The 23,335-nt window shown below is 38.9% G+C and overlaps 1 protein-coding gene across 5 annotated transcripts in view; it reads left to right on the top strand.

The window, feature by feature from the left end:
• LOC311436522 (uncharacterized protein) overlaps nt 1-23,335 on the top strand; it is a 48,068-nt gene that overhangs the window by 7,081 nt on the left and 17,652 nt on the right. Inside the window, exons 2-5 of one of the 5 annotated variants that reach the window (XM_084518781.1) lie at nt 7,034-7,072; nt 16,862-16,879; nt 20,214-20,283; nt 22,952-23,041. In XM_084518781.1, the coding sequence (XP_084374907.1) occupies nt 7,034-7,072; nt 16,862-16,879; nt 20,214-20,216 (60 nt within the window). In that variant the 3' untranslated portion in view covers nt 20,217-20,283; nt 22,952-23,041. Of the gene's footprint in view, nt 1-7,033; nt 7,073-16,861; nt 17,007-20,213; nt 20,284-22,951; nt 23,042-23,335 lie in introns of all 5 variants that reach the window. The other 4 variants (XM_084518782.1, XM_084518779.1, XM_084518780.1 and 1 more) reach the window with 4 other exon arrangements.

Here is a 23,335-nt window from a genome sequence, read left to right as displayed (position 1 = left end):
ACAATATACCAGGATAGCCAGACAATGACCATGTTGCTAATTATAAGTAAGCAGACAGTTTGGTTCATTGACAACTTCAGTACTGATCTTTTGCTGAATAACACTTAATTTCTAGCCAAATTGCATTTAAGCTTCTTTGTTCAAGAACTTGCCTTTCTGAGTTAGAAGCAATGACATTTGAACACTTGATTGTGTATTGCTGTAATACTTACATTTAGTTTTTATTGGAAAAATACCATTCTGAGTAGAAAACTACAGCCACTGTGTTATCTTTATTTACATCTTCATCCAAAAAGTTACAAATTAATGGCATATAAAGAACCCACAATGCAGTTCCTAAGTAGCCCTATTATCAATAAACAGCTAAGAAAGTACCTTGTACTTAGGAATGTCAAGCACATCAGGAGGAAAATGGAAGTTGAATTATGATGGCATTGCATGGTTCACAATATATTCTCCAGAATTCTTATTACTTGTTTTGAAGTTGCCTGGTAAGGTTTCAGTATTAAGAAGCCCTCTTTTATTCTTTCCATGATTGTTTATGTTAGACCTCACATACTCCAAGCTGTTTTGCCTTTTTTTTTTTTTTTTTTTTTTTTTTTAAGCTCACCCCAAAACATCAGAGCTTATGGACATTCCTACAGCTGATAAAGCAAAGTAAATGGCCTTTATGTCTCAAGCTAAAAAGCAGTGTGGCAGATTAAATGGCATGCCCTTCTTTGAAAAGTGACAAGAAAGAAAAACTCCACGAGTGCAAAGCCACTTGTTTTTCACTTTCAGGGTAAGCTGCTTGATGGATAGGTGGCTATAGAAGAGGGATGAATACAGGGCATTTTACTTAGACACAGGAAAGTTCAAGATTGATTACATACCCTAGTTTTGCATAGTGCGGCTTCTATACATAATATTAAATGCAGACTGGAGAACAAAAGTAAAATATTTCAGGATGTGCTGAATATGGATGACTATAACATAATTATTTCCTCTTTTCAATGCACTGTTGTTTGTAATACCATGCTATAAAATTATCCTGTTGAAAAGATGAATCAATCTGATCAGGTATATTAATGCTCAGCTACACAGAATTACTGCAGATGGATTTTACAAAGCAGTACTACAGTTTCTCAATCTGCCAGTAAGTTGAATGCTGTTCTGTTTCCACGAGGAAAATGTAATAAAAAATGAGACATCAAGAAATCTATGGAAAATGTGGAGAGAGAAAAAAAAAAAAAAGGATTTTAATTCTAATTCACAGTAATGTAAAGTATCTGCAAAAATGGCTTGATTTAAGTCAAACTTTTCTAATCGAGTATCAAAATGTTTTGTTTTCCTGAGAAGTTAACCTGTCCATTGTATTCTTTTCTATTCCTGCATTCCATCAGAGTAATAACTGTATTCCACCTTGTATGTACATTTTCCATTATATATAGGAATGAATGTATATTAAAAAATCTGGTGAAAAGGAAGAAGGATGTAAGCTACAAACTTTGAAGGTAATTTGTTGTAATGTTGCATAAGATCAGTGTCAGACTTAGCATCCATTTTGTCTAAAATCATGTGTCCTAATATAACCAAGGATGAATACTTAGGAAGAGAAAAACATGAGAAAACAACTAGTGATATTTACCCAGAATTCTTTTCTGGCCTATGTTGCTATGTGGCCCAGGATCTTCCTGAGCCAGAACTGGTGTGAGCTTGATCCACCTCTTGATGGATTTTTCTTCCATAAGTTTTCCCAATCCCTCTCTAAATCCAAGGAAACTTTTGGTGTTCTGGTTTGGTCCTGACTGTGGAACCACCTCTATGAATCTGGTTTTGTTGGGTTTCAAAAATCCAGGGCAAGTTTTGGGGTCCTGACCCTAATGAGGTTGATGGACTGCTGACCAGGACTCCATCCTTGCTTCCACTTGCACATATTGCATCTGGTGCACAGGCTTCCTTCAGTTCTTCTGAAGGAATAAAATAAGTATAAATAATAAAATAAAAAATAATTACTTCTGGGAAAATTATTTGATGTCTATCCTGTCTTAGGCTCATTTGGTGGATGTAAAAGTAGTGTCATAATAATCACTTAATATTTGTAAAGAAAAACAGAACTTGGCAATATATTATTGTGCAAATTTATATGTAGTTTGCATTTTTTTTATTTGTTTACTTAGAGTAATTTTTTTTTTTTTTTTTTTTTCAGGCAGAAGGCATAGAGATTTTGCTAATAAGGGCAGATTCTTTTGATGTCAGGCCTCACGCTGCATAAACTTCATAGACCCATCATTAGTTCTTGTCATCTCTTAGGGGTTTTTGGCTTGGGGCCAAACAATTGATATAGTAGAGAGCTTCCAGCTAAAATAACAACCTCTGCATCTTTATCTTCCCATCCATCAGATTGTTGGTGGAAGATAGGGCTAATTTGTCACTCTATCCACTTGGAAAAGTTTGATAAATGGCTTAATTAGACTTTTTTTTTTTATTAAGAAATCATATTTCTTGAGAACTGGAGGTTGGGAAAACAATGGATAAGGAGTGAATTAGAAAAGGAAAATATTTTTTCTTCAGTAAAGACGGAGGAGACGTGACCATTATGTGAGGAGGAGAAGTGGAAAGAGTGCAGTTGGTTGGAAGGAGTTTCAAGGAAATACAAAACAAAAAAATAACAAACAAGTGTTCTGCAAGCAGAGCAGTAACCTGGAGAGTGTGGACTTGACAGTGTCTCTATAGAAGCACCAAGCTGCAGAGTGCCAATTTAAATTGGCACTCCCAAATTAGAGTGCATTTAATCCTTTATGTTGAGACCTCTAAAACAAATAACATGGCATCATTGTACCCTGAAGAACATCCAAATATACAATTAAGTATATTGGTTTAATGCTTTTTAATCCAGATTGTCATATGTAATGAAGGAAACCGTGCTCTTGAGGACACTCTTGCACTGGTTAGTGTCTATGCCAGTCAAAGTGAGGACTTCACTTCAAACCTCATTCTTTAGTTTGGGGAAAGAGGGGACAACACCATGGCCATGTGCAATTCTTTTTGTGACGAGTCAAAGGCTGAGCAAAGCAGGATCACCATTTTCAAATATCCCTGCAAAGAATGCTCTAAATTTAAAAGGATATTTCCATTTTCTTCTTGTGAGGTCATTTCATGGCTCATGAATAAAATACCTACAAGGATTAAAATCAGTAGTTTTGGTACTTTTGGAACTTTCAGCCATAAAAAAAGGGAGAGGGAAGCTGCATTAAGTTCTTTTCTTGAGTGTTGTTTTAGTCACTGTGTTTAGATAGTTACCCCTCTACTTTACATACGTAACTATGACATGTATACACACGTATTCACAAATGTGGATGTGTCTGTGACATCTGGCAAATCTTAACATGTTATATATGCCTGGACTTTGTATTTGTAACCATCTTTTTATGTAACTATGCTATTTAGGTCACCAAGAAGCATCATTTTTCTTCCTCTTGTCTGATGTAAATTAACAAGGCAACAGACAAATTTCATTCTCCACTTTTCAATAAACTGTCCAGAAATTGGATGTACTTCAAAAATAATTTTAAGACTCCTTAACCTCCAGGCAAAAACTTATTTTAGGAAGCAAAAGACAAATATTTTTCAATTAATAAGATTTAGCATCCACTTCTATGCAATGCATTAATATGAAATGACACTGAAGGGTAATAGGCCTGGAATTAGTACTTCCCCAAGGAAATGTCTTATCTTTTGCACTAAATTAACTGTGTCTTTCTCACACATCCTAAAGCTGTCACTTTGGGCATTCTGCTTAAGGAAATGTCTTCTGATTTAAAGTTTCTGAGAAGAAAGGCAAAACAAATGTGGTTAAACAATAATGACCTCTTACGCCCCAGTCTCCACAACCCTTTCTGAAGTGGGTAGCTGTTACCATTACCATTAAATCATTAACACTCCTGGAAAGGTCACTGGGACAGAATGTGGGAGTAGCCTCCATGTGGGTCAAATCCTGGAGGCATTACATCTGTGAAAGCACAGCAGAAAATAGCAGGGTAACGAGGCAATGAATCAGGATAACACAGTGAACTGCATAAGGGGCCTGTTGAGGAGTTTTCAGGCTGGCCTGCAGGCAATCGTTACAGCTATAACCAGAGATGGGTGTAAGTTACTGCTATCTCCTGGTGGCCTCTCTGAGACCTAATAATCAGAATGCAAGCACTGCTCTGCAGGTATTCACCATTGCTGCAAGCCAAGGTCACCAAAAGGGGACTTTGGGACCTGCTTTTGCTACTCTTGCTGTTTTGGCCCAAGTGCTGATGGGACCTCTGCTCTTCGTGGCTGCTTTCACCAGAGACCACAGCAGGAGGGCCACGCTGACCTCCAGCTCAGCAGATGTTGTTTGCAGAGCCAGTTTTGTGAAAATGCTTCGTCTGTGCTATTCTGTCTCACTCCTCTGTTGACAGGAGTTGCAAAATGCCCTGTATTGCTGTTTGTAGATGGCACCTATTAAGAGCTCCAAGTTGGGCCTTGTTGTAAATAAGGGTCATCCTTAACATAATAGGAAAAAAAGATGTAAAAAAAAAAAAAAAAAAGATATCCCTGGGTATAGTTTGTTTCTCAGTGTAATCTAATTTATGAGTTGAGTTTATATGATGGCTTGGTTTTACCATTTCCTGTTCGAATGTCAGGACTGGTACCCTGCAAACATTTTCCATCTCAGGGAATGGTTTGATACATCCTAACTCATATGAAGTGAAATGGTCATCACTGGACCAACCATGACGGTTGAAGCTATTCATGTGCATGTTTACAGGATCTGGTCCCAAGATAGTAACTGCCACTATTACTAGTGAACTGAAGATAAATTGTACTTGCAGCTTTAGTTCTTCACTAGGAAATCTGATTTATCTGATTGGAGAATCTAAAAGTTCAGCAAAGTGACTACACATTGGGACATGAAAAGTGCATTTACAGGATTATTTTTGCATTGAAGGAAAGGAAATCAAGCATTTTTTTCCTGTATAAAGAAACGTTTTAGATGCAAGGAAAAAAAAAGGAATATGTCAATCCCTGTGTTGCTGATTTGCTATTTTAAGCTAAGTGAATATACACAATATGCTTTACTATACTTTAAAAATAAGAACTGTGAGAAATAAAGCTCACTATGTCTACAGTAATTCTGTGTTTTTTATTTAGAGACAGTTGTGGATATTAATATTTTAAATTAATTCAATGTGTTTTGAGTTGCTTTGCCACTTAGTTTACTTGAAAACTAAAACCATTTGTAACAAAACAGCTAGGTTGGTTTTTAAGTCAAACCAGTGTAAAAGAATATGTAAAACTAATGGTGCACTTCAGACCAATAAAAAAAAAAAAAAGTCTTTTGGACTATAAATGAAAATGACTTCAATTTATGTGCATTAGAAACCAAAGCTAAAACTCTAGAGGTACTTTGAAAAAAACAATAAAAATCTCCAGACATTTATGTTATGATTCCCTCCACCCACCCACCTGCCCCCCGCTGCTAACCCCCCCCCCCCCCCCCCCCAATAAAAAAAAAAATCATTCAATTTAAAGTGAGCTCAAGGGTAGATTACTACAGGTATTGAGCATCTAGGAGAGTTGGAATGAGTACATTGGAACTAACTGGAAGTTTTGTGGCCAGGTCTTTTTTGAATCCTGTGAATAGCATATCTGCAGTTTTAACTACCTAAATCTGCTATAGCACAGAAACAAGTATCTTCTATGTTAATCAGTCAGTAGTGAAGATTGGAGAGTAGAGCTAATGGAAGCCCTGACCATGAAGTAGACATATAGAACAGGAAAAAAAAAAGAAAAAAAAAAGAAAAAAAAAAGGCTTTAGGCATTTCCAGTAGGCATTTTCGATATCACGGCTTTGCTGTATTGTACAACCAGAAGTGATCAGTAGCTGGAAATAACCTTTGATGTCTCATGTGAACATCAATATGAGCATGCAGTAGTGAGTTTAAAGTGATCATGATACTAAGCTCCACGTGGTCAGTGCTCTTGAAGATACAGATCTATTTAATTTGAGGTGATTCTCAAGATTTTTGGCAGATGAACTTGGTTTCTTATAAATGATCAAGTGTTCTCATCAGCAATTAACTGCATATTGAATAGGCTTAGATATTTTTACATGTACATTAAGTACCATCTGCTAAATGATTGTGAATCTGCCATTGATTTGCTTTTTAATACTTGCTATCATATACATTTTAAAAGAATCTGTTATATGTGAATAAAGAAGAATAGCTCATAACATTTTACAATTACTGTAAATAAATCATATCTGGCAGTTTGTCCTAAGATGAAATGAAGCATATTTTTATTTCACCTTACGGTATAGTATGTTTTATTCAAACCAAGTTCTTATTTGTTTTATTTAGAGCCTGAACTGAAATCATTATGCTTTAGTTTTTCATAAAATGCTTGGAAACTAGACTTTTCAGTAAGGATTTCAAAATGATGTCATTTTTACACAGTTGAAAAGATTAGACCAAGCACGGGACAGCAGAAACAAAGGGCCAGGTTCATTCAAATATTAAAAAAGGTACATGAATGATCCCAAGTGGAATTTAGTTATGTAAGGACTTCACAATCTGATCATAGTGATGACCTGCAGATTGCTTAGCTGTAGTTCAAATTCATTTCTGGAAAGAGTAGGTAGAAGCTATAACATTCATGGCATTTTTTCTCAAATGAAGAAAATTGCTAGCCTTCCTCCTTCTTGTGACACAATAACACTTGAATAGTTATTTTCATTATGATGAACTCTATCCTTAGGATTGGTTGGATAAATAGGATTTTTTTTTTTAAATAAATATGTATTATTAATATCTTGATAATTTGGTTGATAGCTGTTTTCAAAGGGGAGGAATATAACACAATCAGGAAAGTGTATGATAGTCTCTTTACTGAGCTCAATAGTAATATCTTCTAGTCTTCCTGTCTAGTTCATCTATTGAGATAATCTCTGCCAAACTTTTTCATCCATTATATATTTTCTATGAACTAAATAAACTCCATTTTTTTTTTTTTAATACAGATTCCAGTTGCTCATCCAGTTGCTTCTGGGCTCGTTAAGGTAAGTGAGAAACACAGTGAACTTGAATGAATATAAATCCAGAAGAGAGATCATAAAGCAAAGGATATGCATGTAGTTAAAATTGTTTATGTATGTTTGCTTTGATCTTTAAATGTAAAACTAATGCTCATCGCAAGTTAATAATTGCTTACCAGAACCAGATTTGCCTTTCATTGTAGCATCAAACTTGAGATAATAATAGCAGCATGAAAAATAGCTCCTAAGTTGCCAGCAGGAAAAATAGCTTCTGAGGTTTTAATGTATGATGCTTTTACTCTTTTGGCTTTCGTTTGCCTTTAGAACCTGAAATGAACATATTATCCTTTCAAATTGCTTTGATAAATCTCATTCACTTTAGGATTAAGCATTCCTGAACATCTTTATGTCTCACTGATGTCTTTCAAACAAACATAAATTAATTCTTTAGCTCAAAATTTCTACTCATGAGATCTAATTCCCCTTGTCTCTAGCATTATTATAGCTAAGTTTGTTTGTGTAAAGTGACCGTCATGTTACTCTTTTGATTTGTGCTATGTGACATAGCTGGCTTGCATTCTTAAGGGAAGTACAGAGGTCACGCATGCAATTGAGCAGTGCAAAACAAGACTCAGATTTTAACGCTGTACTGTCCTACAAGGGCAAGTTAGAGGATTATATGTCAAACGTCAGTTGTGGATGCAAATCTTTTTGTGTTACTTGAGTTCAAACGCAGGTGGAACCACCAGGTACTAGCTACTTCATGATATGGTGTATCTCCTCTGAATTAAAGCAGAGGATAATACACATATAGACAGGAGTTCACTCCTCATAAATACTCATACACGAACATTTGCAAAATTGTTAACGGCATAACATGACTCTGCTCTCTTGAAATAATTGAACCATGTGATTTATACCACTAATTTTAGTTGACCATACTGTAAACTTCTATAAGCTGACCGTATTCAAAAGAGTGTGATATAAAAAAAAAAACTTTTTCTGCAGAAAAGGTATCCACTGAAGATGATATTAAACTTAAAACAGTACAAGTTTCTATCAGAGTACTGCAGTTCCACACAGCCAAGTATTCATCTGGTTTTATGGGCCTGCTAGGTGTCACTTGACTTTCTTGGTGTGTGTATTTCTTCATGTATATTTATGTGGACAGCACTGTTCTGGTTGTAAACAATATAGCTGGCCAGGCCAGCTGGATGGTAAGGAAGCACCGGCCACAATTGTGAGTGATGTAGGTAGTGTAGTATAAAAAAGCACCCAGAGTGTGCTGCTGGTCCTCTGGGGATGCTGTGAATGGCCACTACCACCCCAGCACATGGTGGGAATCATTTGGTATAACTGGTTTTCTCACTTGCAACTTCTGTTTAGGGGCTCTGGAGGGGAAGAGACATATAGGGAGTATCTGAAGGACACCGTGTCTGGGCCTGGCACCACTCTGCAGGGCAGCTTTTGGCCAAGGGGCCTGTGACAAGTTAGGTAGTCCAGGCTGCCTTTGGGGGAACCCAAAGAGAGCTGAGCATTTCCCAGGTTTCTTCACTGTACATGAACTTGGCATCCTGTGAGCTGACCCAAGCAGACAGTGGTCAGCCAGTGAATTTGGCATGGAAGAAGGTGGTTTTACAGGGCAACAGTTCACCAGGAGTGACCTCTCTTTCTAGTTCCCTGGAGGTATTTCTTAAACAGCCACAATCCTTTTGGTTGTCTGGCCCTCAGTTTTGGCAAAACAGTTTTAAGACATGGCTGAAGTCAAAATATAAGAATTTTGTGAACAGCTCAGGCATTATATTATGAGAGTTTCCTGTGAGATGTCTTACCTGAAGACATTCTCCATTTTTCTTGTTTTCTTTTCTAACAGCCTACTAGACAAATCCATAGATTTATACAAAGACCATCGCAACAAACAGTTCACATACAGTATTCAATATTCATATACTAACTTAGACGAGTTATATACACTCATGTAGCTGGTAAAGTGCGTGAATCACAGAATGGGTGGGGTTGGAAGGGACCTCTGAAGATCATTTAGTCCAACCCTCCTGCCGAGCAGGATCACCTAGGGCACATTGCGTGGGATGGCACCCAGGTGGGTTTTGAGTATCTTCAGAGAAGGAGACTCCACAGCCTTTCTGGGCAACCTGTTCCAGTGCTCTGCTACCCTCACAGTAAAGAAGTGCCCGCTCATGAAGGAGATACAGACTTGATAGACAGAAGATGAATTCTTGTCCCAGCAAATCTTTTTAAGGATATCAGTGTTCAGGAAGAAGGAAGGAATGTCCAATTCTATCTCAGATGGAGTCTGCAGCATCTATGTTGTTCAATAATTCATTTTTTAATGTTTAATTTTAAGTTACATGTCCTAATGATGTGGCAGTGCTTGAATGAATGTGATGGCTTGTGCACACCAGATAATTTGAAAAAGGTCAAGTGAAAAAGAAAATCACAATTCATGCTACAGATCATGAGTATTTATTTCAGAATTACTAAGGCTTTGAACAAGGCTATATACATTTTCCTTCATGAGTCTGGCATGTCATATAAATCGTTTATGAGTTCTCTGGTTCAGGAACAAGGCTTTATAACTGATACAGTACAATTCTGAAGTACAGAGGTATAAGAGACAAAACCAATCTACATTGAGATACATGCAATTTGTGTTTTACTTTGCATTTGACTTGATGTTCAGCTGCTCAACAGTCATCCTGTAATTGGACTTATAAAATTACACTCTAATTTCCTTTAGTGACAGGGAAACTGCTAAAGGAAGTGTCTGCCATACTCAGTTTAATTTCTACCATCATCCAAACACACAGATGGTTATTCAGATCTCATCTAGAAAAGGAAGGACTCTTCTGATCAAAGTGCTGTGAAATTTCCAGTACTCTGGACAGGGCAGAATCAGGGCAAAAACACTCTCCCTTGCACTGAAGTACTGCTGCAGGGTTGGTGTTATCCCAGCTCCAATGATGAAAAAAATACTGGAAAAATGTTTAAAAATAGACTACAACATATGTTTTAAAAGTAGATGTATTTTGTGATTCAAATTTAATGTTTACACTGTTTACTATTCTGTTCAAGATGATGTATACATTTCCAACATGTATATTGTATTTTTGCATATTATAGACCTAGTTCAATTTAGAAACATATAAAAGTAATTCCAAATGAAATTACATAAACCCATAGTATTAAACTGGATTGCTTTCACATACAGGCTTCCTATTAGACTTCATGTATTAGTATTAGGACTTACCAGTTCCAGTGATGTTATATTCACGCTTAAGAGTTATTCCATGCCATTGGTGCATTTTTACTAGTTATAAATTAAATTGGACACTTCCTATTATATCTGTTATCAACTGAATAAATCATGTGTTAAAATTTGACCTCCTAAGCATTTCCAGGTAAAAAACAAATAGGGAAAAAGTGATTTCAATATCCCTGGTTTTGTGGTGATTTAATTTTGTTGATTTCAGAATATAAGGAATCCTTAACATTGCTATGAAGAAACGTTCTACTACACAAAAGCTCTATTTCTCACTAACCAGTTCAGGCGTCTCTAAAACTCTAGGAACTGAAGGTGGTCTTTTTAGGTGCAGAAAGGTACACCAGAACTTTGTAAAATTATGAACTATTGTTAATGCTCTGGTTGTTTCAATACATAAGCAAAGGATTTCTGCCATTCTTCCCAAATATTTATGTTTATTATTATTGTGCCTATTATCTTTATTTTTTCTATAATATTTGCATAACCTCCTGGGACCTTTTTGAGGATTATAAAGCAGTTAACATTCAAAATTCACTTCTGAATTTGCGTACAAACTGATTCCAGTTCCAGGTGCTGTGGTTGCAAATGAAAGAAGAGACATTTAATCTAATATTTAATTTAACATTTAGTCTTAGAGGAGAAATTCAATTAAAAATACTACAAGTTAAAAACATTCAGAAAAAGCAAAACTTACAGTTAAGAACAAGCAAGTTGTGAAAGCTCCATATCTAAAATGGTTTAACTGTCCTTTAAGAAAGTTTGTCCCGGAGCCAACATTCATCCATTCCCATATTATAACTGTATTTTGGAAAACTCACCATTTGGGAGTTATATTTCCTCAGGTAACATTGGTAAAGCACATAAAATTCCTCCTGTTTAAGCCAATGTAAGCCTGTGAAATGTGTACGCTTCTGTGCAGCATTTATAAAAATGTTATGGTGTTGGACTCAGTCTGTAAAGGCCTTTCTGTGGCTAATGCCAGAGAAGTACCATATACGGGACATATTTTCAATATTGACAAAAATGGAAAAAGCAAGCTCAGCCCAATTTGTGCTCCAAACTTGGACTGTGAACACTGATGAACTCTCTCAGCTGTGTCCAGCTGCGAAGGCCAGGGAGTTCAAGAAGTGCGCAGTCTATCAATGGATCTTATGTGCCTCTAACTGCCCTAATATCTGAATGTCCCACAGTCATCTTCATAACTCCTCTGTGTGCTAGGGAAGTGATAAAGTTTCAGTTGAACAATCAGAACTGAGTTTCAAATATGTCAGCACTTTCTTATCCAGTAGTGGAGGAGGCACCACCACTGAGTGATTGATTCCACTGAAAGTTCAAATTTCTTTCTTTTCCTCTCCCTCCTTATTGCAAGTAGAGGCATATAAGATGGTAGGTTAAACGAGGTGCTTCTGTTTTATATGGTTAAATTAGGGAAAATGAATCCACCTCAACTGACTTTCACAGAATCACAGAATCACAGAATTTTCTAGGTTGGAAGAGACCTCAAGGTCATCGAGTCCAACCTCCAACCTAACGCTAACAGCCCTCCACTAAACCATATCCCTAAGCTCTACATCTAAACGTCTTTTGAAGACTTCCAGGGATGGTGACTCCACCACTTCCCTGGGCAGCCTGTTCCAATGCCTCACAACCCTTTCAGTGAAGAAGTTCTTCCTAACATCTAACCTAAAACTCCCCTGGCTCAACTTAAGCCCATTCCCCCTCGTCCTGTCACCAGGCACGTGGGAGAACAGGCCAACCCCCACCTCGCTACAGCCTCCCTTGAGGTACCTAAAAAGAGCGATAAGGTCACCCCTGAGCCTCCTCTTCTCCAGGCTGAACAAGCCCAGCTCCCTCAGCCGCTCCTCGTAGGACTTGTTCTCCAGGCCCCTCACCAGCTTCGTCGCCCTTCTCTGCACCCGCTCAAGCACCTCGATGTCCTTCTTGTAGCGAGGGGCCCAAAACTGAACACAGTACTCGAGGTGCGGCCTCACCAGAGCTGAGTACAGGGGGACGATCACCTCCCTAGCCCTGCTGGTCACACTGTTCCTGATACAAGCCAGGATGCTGTTGGCCTTCTTGGCCACCTGAGCACACTGCTGGCTCATATTCAGCCGACTATCCACCATCACTCCCAGGTCCTTCTCTGCCTGGCAGCTCTCCAACCATTCCTCTCCCAGCCTGTAGCTCTGCTTGGGGTTATTGCGCCCCAGGTGCAGGACCCGGCACTTGGCCTTGTTAAACTTCATGCAGTTGACCTCAGCCCATCGGTGCAGCCTATCCAGATCCTCCTGCAGAGCTTTCCTACCCTCAAGCAGATCGACACACGCACCTAACTTGGTGTCATCTGCGAACTTACTGAGGGTGCACTCGATGCCCTCGTCCAGATCATCGATGAAGATATTAAAGAGGACCGGCCCCAGCACCGAGCCCTGGGGGACGCCACTAGTGACTGGCCTCCAACTGGACTTGGCTCCATTCACCACGACTCTTTGGGCCCGGCTATCCAGCCAGTTTCTAACCCAACGAAGCGTGCGCCAGTCCAAGCCAAGAGCAGCCAGTTTCTTGAGGAGAATGCTGTGGGAGACGGTGTCAAAAGCCTTGCTGAAGTCAAGGTAGACCACATCCACAGCCTTTCCCTCATCCACCCAGCGCGTCACTCTGTCATAGAAGGAGATCAGGTTCGTCAGGCATGACCTGCCTTTCATAAAGCCATGCTGACTGGGCCTGATCGCCTGCTTCCCCTGCAAGTGCTGCATGATGACTCTCAGGAGGATCTGCTCCATGAGCTTTCCTGGCACTGAGGTCAAACTGACAGGCCTGTAGTTTCCCGGGTCTGCCCTCCGGCCCTTCTTGTAGATGGGCGTCACGTTTGCTAGCCGCCAGTCGATTGGGACCTCCCCCGATAGCCAGGACTGTTGATAAATGATGGACAGTGGCTGGGCCAGCTCCTCTGCCAGTTCCCTCAGTACCCTTGGGTGGATCCCATCCGGCCCCATCGACTTGTGCACATCTAAGTGCCGTAGCAGGTCACCAACCAGTTCTTCATGGATAGTGAGGGCCACATCCTGCTCCCCATCCCCTTCCACCAGCTCAGGGTACTGAGTATCCAGAGAACATCCGGTATTGCCGCTAAAGACTGAGGCAAAGAAGGCATTGAGCACCTCCGCCTTTTCCTCATCTCTTGTAACTAGGTTTCCCCCCGCATCCAGTAAAGGATGGAGATTCTCCTTAGTCCTCCTTTTTGTGTTGATGTATTTATAGAAACGTTTTTTGTTATCTTTAACGGCAGTAGCCAGATTGAGCTCCAGATGAGCTTTGGCCTTCCTAATTTTGTCCCTGCACAGCCTCGCTACTTCTTTAAAGTCCTCCTTAGTGGCCTGCCCGCTTTTCCAAAGCTTATAAACCCTCTTTTTCCTCCTAAGATCAAGCCACAATTCTCTGTTGAGCCAGGCCGGTCTTCTTCCCCGCCAGCTCGTCTTTGGGCACGTGGGGACAGACCGTTCCTACGCCATTAAGACTTCCCTCTTGAAGAGCGCCCAGCCTTCCTGGACCCCTCTGCCCTTCAGAACCGCCTCCCAAGGGACTCCACCAACTAGTGTCCTGAGCAGCTCAAAGTCAGCCCTCCAAAAGTCCAATACAGCGGTTTTACTGGTCCCCTTCCTGGCCTCGCCAAGAATAGTGAACTCCACCATTGCGTGGTCACTCTGCCCAAGACAGCTCCCGACGATCACGTCCTCCACCAGTCCTTCTCTGTTTGTGAAGAGAAGGTCTAGCGGGGCACCACCCCTGGTAGGTTCACTAACCAGCTGCGTCAGGAAGCTATCTTCCACGCTCTCCAGATACCTCCTAGACTGCTTTCTCAGGGCTGTGTTGTGCTTCCAGGATATGTCAGGGAAGTTGAAGTCCCCCACGAGTACAAGAGCTGATGATTTTGCAACCTCTGTCAGCTGCCTGTAGAATTCCTCATCCGTCTCCTCATCCTGGTTCGGCGGTCTATAGCAGACCCCGACCAGGACACTAGCCTTGTTGTCCCTGCCGATCCTAACCCAAAGGGACTCGACCTTGTCATTCCCAACCTCGAGTTCTACAACCTCGAAAGACTCTCTAATATAGAGAGCCACACCACCACCCCTTCTATGCTGCCTGTCCCTTCTATAGAGCTTATAGCCAGGCATTGCAGCACTCCAGTCATGAGACTGGTCCCACCACGTCTCCGTGATGGCAACCAAGTCGTAGCCTGCCTGCCGCACGATGGCTTCCAGCTCCTCCTGTTTGTTACCCATGCTGCGTGCATTGGTGTAGATGCACTTCAGCTGGGCCATTGCCTTATCCTCCGGCCTTGCCATTGTTCCCCCTGGCACAGCCCCAACAATCCTAGCCTCAGCCCCATCCCCCTTCCTACCTAGTTTAAAGCCCTCTCAATGAGCCCTGCCAGTTCCTGGCCCAGGATCCTTTTTCCCCTAAAAGATAGGGACCCGTCTGCGGCCATCAGGCCAGGTGCTGAGTAAAGTGCCCCATGATCAAAAAACCCAAGATTTCTGTGTTGGCATCAGCCCCGGAGCCACGTGTTTAACAGGTGGGCTTTCCGTGTCCTCTCTGAACCCCTCCCTGCCACCATAGGGATGGACGAAAACACCACCTGCACTCCCGCTCCATCCACTAACCGACCCAGTCCCCTAAAGTCCCTTTTGATAGCAGAATAGCTGAGGCAGTGGGCCAGTGACTAATCCATGCTGGTATCCTAATTACAGATATACCAGTGTTTATAGTCTTGGTGCACAAATGCAAAAGAAAAAAGGAAAATACAATTAAATTCTGATGACCAAACAATTATTTTTTTTTTATTATCTTGTGAAAAAAAAATAGATGTTCTGATTGCTCTGATTGGTGTGGAACATTATTCTCAAGAAGAGTCAGTCTTGTAGAAATTAATTGTTTAGTTTAGTTTAGTTCCAGCTTGCAAATATTTTCTACTCTGGAGCTGTTCTCTTAATGAACTAAACGAGAAAAAGAAATCCTGCAGCCCTCAGTTTAATCACCCTCCCTTACTATAACTTTTCTTGTGGGCAGTGGCACCATTCATACCATAGAAGTATGACCTTGACTTTAGAATTAGCAATATCTCACACTGATAAAGTGCCTCAAGAAAGCAATAGGATGGGGTGGCACATGTACCATAGCACATTACATTAGTATAGCCGGGATAAATAGCTAAAAATGGTACTATGTATAAATTTAATGTGTCAACAATGAATGGTTGCAATTCTTCCCTCCTTGAGTTTAAGGAAAGAACTTCCATTTTCCCAAAGGGCCTTTCTTTTAATATTGGGGTGACCAAGAATGATAAATAAGTAAGCAAAACCACAAGTTAAGTGATGCCAGACTTTAGTCTAAGTATACAGTTTGTGATTACAATGGTCTCAAACTGCTAGCAGGCAATTACTGTTCACAACAGCAAGGCATCTCAAGAGCATTATGTCTGCTGTTAACATATATCAGCTCCATGTGAAGAATTCATTGCTTTAACTGAAATTTGTATTTTATTTTGCTTCCCTGAAATGTGATGTCAGCCCTGAACTTGGGCATAGTGGCACCCCTCACTAACAAAACAAAAATCTTTCTTTGTCATTTTTTCATAGAAATAATATGCACTATACACATAATACAAGGAATTCTACTTCTATCACACAACAGAGGTAATTAAAATACCTTGTAAATTTTTTCCCACACGTGACAACTTTCTGCTCATATTTATACATACATATTTATTTTTGTTGTTGTTATTTTACATATGCTTAAACAAGTAATATGGTAACATGCACTGACTACTCATGCACCTGGGCAGTAGACCTCAGCAGGAATTTTGCTGACCATCCACAAACACATGGATATGGGGAGGTGGCAAGTTGGGCTAAGCATGAAAAGGGCTATGTTGGAGAAACACGGTCTGTTACAAGGTCTATTAAAATAAAATGGCTATTTTCACTACAAACAAACAAACAAAAACTTTAACCTTGTTAATGTTATATTGATAGTGAGTAGCCTCTTTCGTACAACATCGTTCTCTTAAGCTTGCATTGTATTATGTACATGTGAAAATATATACCTTATACAAGATTTCCTGTTGATACATGTATATCAAGCACCTAAAAAGAAGCACCATCTGAGCCACCACCAGAGAAGTATTTTATGGCCAAGAGTGCTGCCCAAATTTACAATGGATGCCACAAATTTCAGGAGGCAGGTGAAGGCAGCTGTGATCACTGAAGGGATGCCATGGCCTCAGTTTGGCCATAGTGCCATGGGACACTGTGTCTACTCTAGGCTACTGTGGGAACTGCTATTTCCCAGCACTACTGAAAAAATTCTTGACAGAATAAATCAGCCTGTAGTCAATTCAGTGCATAGTATAGATAAGTCCAAATGCAAAATGTGTTGTGCATTTGCGTCTAAATCTAAAATCATATGTGTTTTTTTCTAAGGAAATGATATAAAAGTAGGTAATGAGAGTTCTCTGCTTTTATTTCCAGGGACTGCAAAACACGCAGGTGATTTTGGGGAACATCTTAATATTGTGTACGTGGTGCAGAACATAGTATAATGTACAGAAAGCCCTCAGAGGGAAATATAAACTTCCATTGGCAGACTCCAGTTCTTCAGGAAAACAATGTGTAGGTCAGTATTCATGTCTTTGATATACTCTAACACCTTTTAAAGAAATACAGCCTAATAACAATAATGTAGTAAATTCTCTTAAGATTTTTTTCCAACTGTATCTCTTGCTTTATTATGAACAAACAAGTTTTTAATTCTGATAAATTTTAGTTAGTATAGCGCAGAAAACATTTTACCATGTACACGTAAATGGGTGTAATCACTTCCCGTGCACCAGGAATGTCTGCACAGGTTTTCTATTTCCATGCATCTCTTGATGCAGTTATTACTTCTCATGAACTTCTCATCGACTTAACAACAATTCCAAGGGACAGCAGAATGTGCACAAAGGAACAGAAAATATAAACATAAATGATCAAAGTCTGTTTTTATACCACATTAAAGCAATGATTAAGCTTTCCTATGTGACTGGAAGACAAAGAGTTAACACAGGTCAAAGTTTGATAAACTCAGAACCACCTAAGTTTCAGACACAAACAAATCAAGTGTAATTTTGATTTAACATTTAACATTTCACATATTTCTTTCTAGGACTAGTGACTTGGAAGTGATTTTCTTTACCTTTTCATTTTTCTAAAATCTTGTTAGTTCATCTGATCATGAGTGTTTGCATTTCAGTGCTTGTCTTTCCTAGTGAATTTCTTTACCTCTCTTTGATGTTTACTGTACCTGGCTTTTAAATACAACTGATGTTCCAAACAGTGTCCATGAAGAACTTATCAGTGGTTCTGAAAATTTCTTGGACTTTATTTTTTAGTCTCTCTATTTGAGAGATTTTTATTGTTTAACCTCTGCAAATCCCTCCATAAATAATATTGTAGGAAAACTGAAAAGGAACAACCTTAAACCCAATTTCTAATACCTACACTTTGTTCCTTGTTTTTTTTTTCTGAAGTCACGTGCACTTTCTTCTATTTTAATTTCCCTACTGAGAGATTTTTTGTTGTTGTTGGTTTTGTAGAAGCTTATCTATATCCAGTAGTTTTGAACTCTTACTGTGGTGATTTGTTTTGGTTTGTTTGTTTGGTTTTAATGTGCTAGCACAACTACTGTCGGAAGTGATGAATTTCTATTTGAATTTCAGTTACAACTTCTTTATTTATTTGCATAAATAGTCCTATTTTTGCTTCAATAATGATACGTCTGCCTGTAGTTGTTAACATAATTATTGTCCAAGTAAAAGATCTGTCAAGAAACAGATAGTTTCTTCCACAGGCTAAAAGGGGGATTTTTAAACAAAAATAACAGTAAGAAAAATCACTTTTTTATATTGAGGTTTGGCTGTACCTTGGCTTGATCAGTATAATGGTTTTACACAACAGCCTCTGTCTGTTCAAAGTCAATTCACATTTACCTGCAGATTCCTCATCAAGTGTATTTGTACAAATAGAAAATGAGAACACTTCTGCTGTATTTGTCATTGCTTATCTGAGGTCTTATACCTGCCCACCTTGCTCCATGTATTCTGGAGTCAGCAACACACATGAGACCTGAAGACATAAATTCTACAGCCTGCCTTGAGTTGGGTACCTCCATCTAAACCCCTGCTTCCTGAAGTGCACCTCTTCCCCAGTTTTGTAGGTTTAAATGATCTGATTCAATATTTTCCTAAATATTCATGTAATTATTACTGTGCATGAAGTTGGGCAAGTATTTGGTTTACTTTGCTAAGTCAAAGTTAGCTTCAAGTACAGTATATGCAGTTCCCACTGGTGATCTAAGAAACCCAGGTGAGTAACTTTCAGAAGGCAAATTTAGGAAGGGTGGCCTTAACATAGATATTAGCTGACACAAAAAAAAAAAAAGTTCTTTGCTTTATAGGAAGGTAAAGATTATACTGAACTTATATTTTTTTGATTGATTATTTCAATTCTACTGTCCTTTATTTCACTCCCATGGCTATACTGATATAACATTAGGGGTAAAATAAATAAATACATAAAAATAAATTCATTCCTGCTTCCATTTTTAACTTCTTTTTCAGTACTGAGTGGAAAAAGGAAAAATGAGAATTGCCCAAACTTTCAGACTGAGCTTAGCTGAAACAATCTTAATAAAAAACACAAACATCTCTTGGGAAGCATTTTAGGAAATAGAAACTGCTCCAATTTGGGAGCTGAAAAAACATCGAAGAAAATACCCTGCACATACATACAGATCTATTTGCTTTAAAAATATTGTGCATAGGAAGCTGTTCTTTTCTTAATACTCATATCTGAGTTTTTCAACAGCAAATGTTCTAAGTGGAACATATAGAAAAGGGGTGAGCATGGATTAGAGAAGATTGTACATGGTTGGCTCAAGAATGGTAAAACCAATGTTGACCAAGTTTTACAGATATCCTGGACAAAACCTCAGTCTGCAAATTGCAAAGTCCAGATGGAGTTTATTTGAGGGTGTTATGCTCAATACAAAATAAAGAGTTTTTTTAGTTAAGACAAAATTAAATCTTAACTACATTTTTCACAGACCAAACTTTTTTCTTACTGTTGAAATTACTAGCTAGGCCACCAGCCATACCACCACAAAGCAACAGAAATTCCTGAGGTCTCTCCTGGTGCTTTGTTTCTATCTGGCCTAACAGACGGACCAGAATCTGGCCTGCAAAGTTATCATTATAATGTCAATATAAATATAATTACATTTTCTCCAGCAATGGAATTAGTGCCACTAGGAAACAAAATCATTTTAGGTTTCTCCTGCTGTGTTTGTATGAGCATAGGGTCTAACTGGCAACCAGGGAAATTTGGCCTTTACGCTCAGATACTGTAATGCTATGCTTTCCATTTCAAGATGAAATTACTACTAGTGGGATTTATGCCATATGAAAAGAATTTTTGTTGCTAAATCTTCTGGTTGTTCAAGCTGCTTTGCCTTACCACATAAAGATAGCTATTTAAATGACTCCACATACATAGATATACAGCTAGATGTGTGTGGTGTTGGTAGGGGGTTAGGATGCCTTTTTAGGGAAATTATTGTGAAAGAAATCATGGCAATGTAAAGCAACATATTCAACCAGAATTTACAACGCATTTTCTGTTCCTCATATAGTGAGGCATATGTCACCTTTTGAAGCAAATGTGAAATAGAGCCTTCACACATTCCTTTTTCATTTGTCCAAGCATTAGAAAACGCTGTAAGCTGCCAAAGATACAAAATACATCCCTGTTGATTTTGAATCTGAGTGCATTTTTTTTTTTTCAGTAGAGCTGGTGAGCTTCCAGGTAACTATTTTCTGCAGCTCTGGGCATGTTTGCTTCCTAAGACTCTGCAGGTGAGTGAGGCATCTTGTCTGAATGCATGTGATGATAGGACCCAGCTCACCAGTTTTCACCCATTTTGACATACCTTGGTAGACCTCTCTGAATACCAGGTGCTCCGTCTCTGCTGGCAGCACTCAATAGTAAGCCCTTGGATGCTGCTCACTGCAGGGACCCAGGCAAACGTTCTGAAGATCTTGCAGCAGGCCACATGCCCTCATTTTTCTTTGTGAAAGCAAGAACTGGGAGGGGGGGAACAAGTCACTTAGCGGGTAGGAAAGGAGAAGGGCTTGGTTATCCATGGGCTTGTATTCTCGGTTTTGGAGGAAAAGTCAATTAGGAAATAAATGAATCCCTGCAGATTCCAGAAGCTTGTCTTGTGCATCAGTAGATTGGCTCTTCACTTAGTAACACAGAAAACATAGCATTACTCTAGAATAATGATGAAAAGCTAATTATCCCTACATAAGATTGCTTCTAAGCTAATATTGGAGTGACTAAACTGTTCTTAAAAGTGTTCTCAAATGAGATGAAATCAACCAACTGAAGCCAATGTTCCTTAAACATAGCCATCAGCCTCTTTTAAAACAGTCTGAAGTTTTACTACGTTTTAAGTATTTCAACTGCAGCTTTAGCATTATCCAGCTTCAGTGATTTAGAGCAAAACCTTGCCCTGTTACCAACTGTAGTCCAGCTGGGCGGCTTAATGTTCTATTGTAGACGTAGCAATCTGATGCCCAGCATCCATCAGTAGGAAAAAATATATATATTACTTGGTATATTATTGGTTTTACTAGTAAAATTGTTTCAAATAACCACTAGAAAACCTAGAAAAGTATAATACTCACCCTAAAGGAAATATTCTCATGATTTAATCTCAAAGCTTTTTAAATCCCTAGCTTAGCTTTTTTCTTCCTCAGCCAAAGAAGCAACACTTTACTTTCAAGATGTTTTGCTAGCATATGTATATTAATATTTTTTTAAATCTCTTTTCCACTACAACTTAAACAGTGAATGTGCTTATTTAATCCTAGGTAGGATGAAATTTGGCTTTAATTACTTTTATATTAATTACATGTTTTTAATCTATGGTTTAGTGAATTATTAGTTACAGCTGCAGTAAGCAAAATACACATTGGCTGAGGGAAATGTGTCCCTTTGTAGATGGTCTCTGTAGGTCCTTATTAAATCCTACTAAACCTTATGAGTTAAGGCCTAAGTATTTTATAGGCTTTGAGCAAATGAGCACATTTCAGCCTCTGAGGATATCGTTGACATCTCCCCAGTAGGTACATAGTACCTCTGCTGTTTTTCTAACCATTTTAGATATATATAGTAATAATAATAATAATAAAGGCTTGAATGTAAAGCCCAAAAAAACTTATCACAAAAAATTTAAAATCACATACTTTCAGACAGGATTTTGTTCCAAAATTTTGTATTGTTTCTAATTTTCCTCTGCTTTTTTCCTTTTTTTTTTTCTTTCATTGTTATGATTTATCAATGGGGGTCAGATTCTTAAAGTGAAGATAGGACAAGGCTATTGACAAACTTTCTGGGTATCTAGATTTAAAGTTTTAGTTGGACTGTTTTCTGGTATGCAAAAACTGTACACTTGTATTGCTCTTCCCTTTGCACATCTGAAAACTACAGCATTAAAGAATTAGTCCCTGGAGTGTTATTATCCACTTCCAACTGATGGGATACAAAGAGGCTTGATGACTCCTTCAATACACTGTGGTAAAGCTGGGAAAGGAACCCAGATGTCCTGGTTCCTCATCCTGTCCCTGAATCACAAACCACACACTCTTGCCTTATTAGTGACAATCACAGCACATGGAAACAGACTATTTATACTTAAATATTTCATCTGTTCTCACTCATTATTCCTTAACTCACCAATATAATTATGTTGGCAAGGCAACAATATCTTTTCCCCAGTAAGCACAAACAGATTGTTAGGTTTTCTGCTGAGATACAAGCTGTGGAAGAAGAGCTCCCAAAAAACCAAGATCAAAAGCATCGTGATTTCTTGGTAACTCAGAAATGGGAGAGAAGATTTTTTAACATCTTCCCGAGTTGGCTCTGACAGATGTATTAAAAGGATGGATGAAGAGAAGTTAACATTGAAAAGAACATCAATTCAGAAAGAGTTAAGCCAAAGACTGAAAAAGAATAACATGGTCCTTTGGAAAGTTATTTCTGTTTGTTTGTTTTAATTTTTAATTTTTATTTTCTACCAGTTCAGGGCTGGCTCCCTGAGACAGTGCAGGGGACACATTCATCCCACAGGGGATTTGCATGAGATGTACCCCAATGTGGTTCACATCCCTGGCTTGGCACCTTAAAACCCAGGCAAGGCTGAGAAAACTATGAAGTAACTATGGACAGGTCTTGGGGATGCTGGAGACTTCAGCACCCTGTCGCAGCATGATTCCCATCTCTCTCACGCTAACAGGAATGTTGCAGCCACACACATACACTAGATACAGCTTGCCAGGGAAAGGCTCTCAAGCCTGCAGATGTAAGACAGGTTCTCTGCAAAGCACAAGACTAATGGTGAGGGGATTGAAATGAGCAGGGCATTTAACTGACAGCTTTGTTTGCAGTTGGTAAAGCAAACAGCACCACAGCAAGCCGTTTGGTATCAAATGCACTGTTTGTTTCTTCTGTTCAAACAAGGGAGAGAGCAGAGGAGGCTATGAGATCCAAAGCTCATGGTGGCTCAAGGTGTTCAACTGGATCCATAACGAGAAGAACACATCAGTTACAGTAAGCTAACAGACATGAAAAAATGCAGTTTTGCCACATCAATACAGACCCAGTCAATTGTTTTAGTTTGGGAAGCTTGCCCTAAGGTTGTAGCCAGATCTTTTTCAAAGTCCTTTCCAAACAAACTACTCGTAATACTGTGTAAAGGTTGTTCAAACAATATATAACAGTCCTCAGAGTCTGCATAACAATTAACTTTGCATAGAAAAATAAGATCTGTGCAAGATAAATCTGAGCTATTCATTGTATAAATGTTACAAATTGTCTACGTGACTACATATCCTCTGATTAGCA

Source organism: Aythya ferina, assembly GCF_964211825.1.
Source record: "Aythya ferina genome assembly, chromosome: 4".
Taxonomy (NCBI): domain Eukaryota; kingdom Metazoa; phylum Chordata; class Aves; order Anseriformes; family Anatidae; genus Aythya; species Aythya ferina.
Note: the sequence above shows the minus strand (reverse complement) of the source record. Positions and strands in the feature narration are given on the sequence as shown.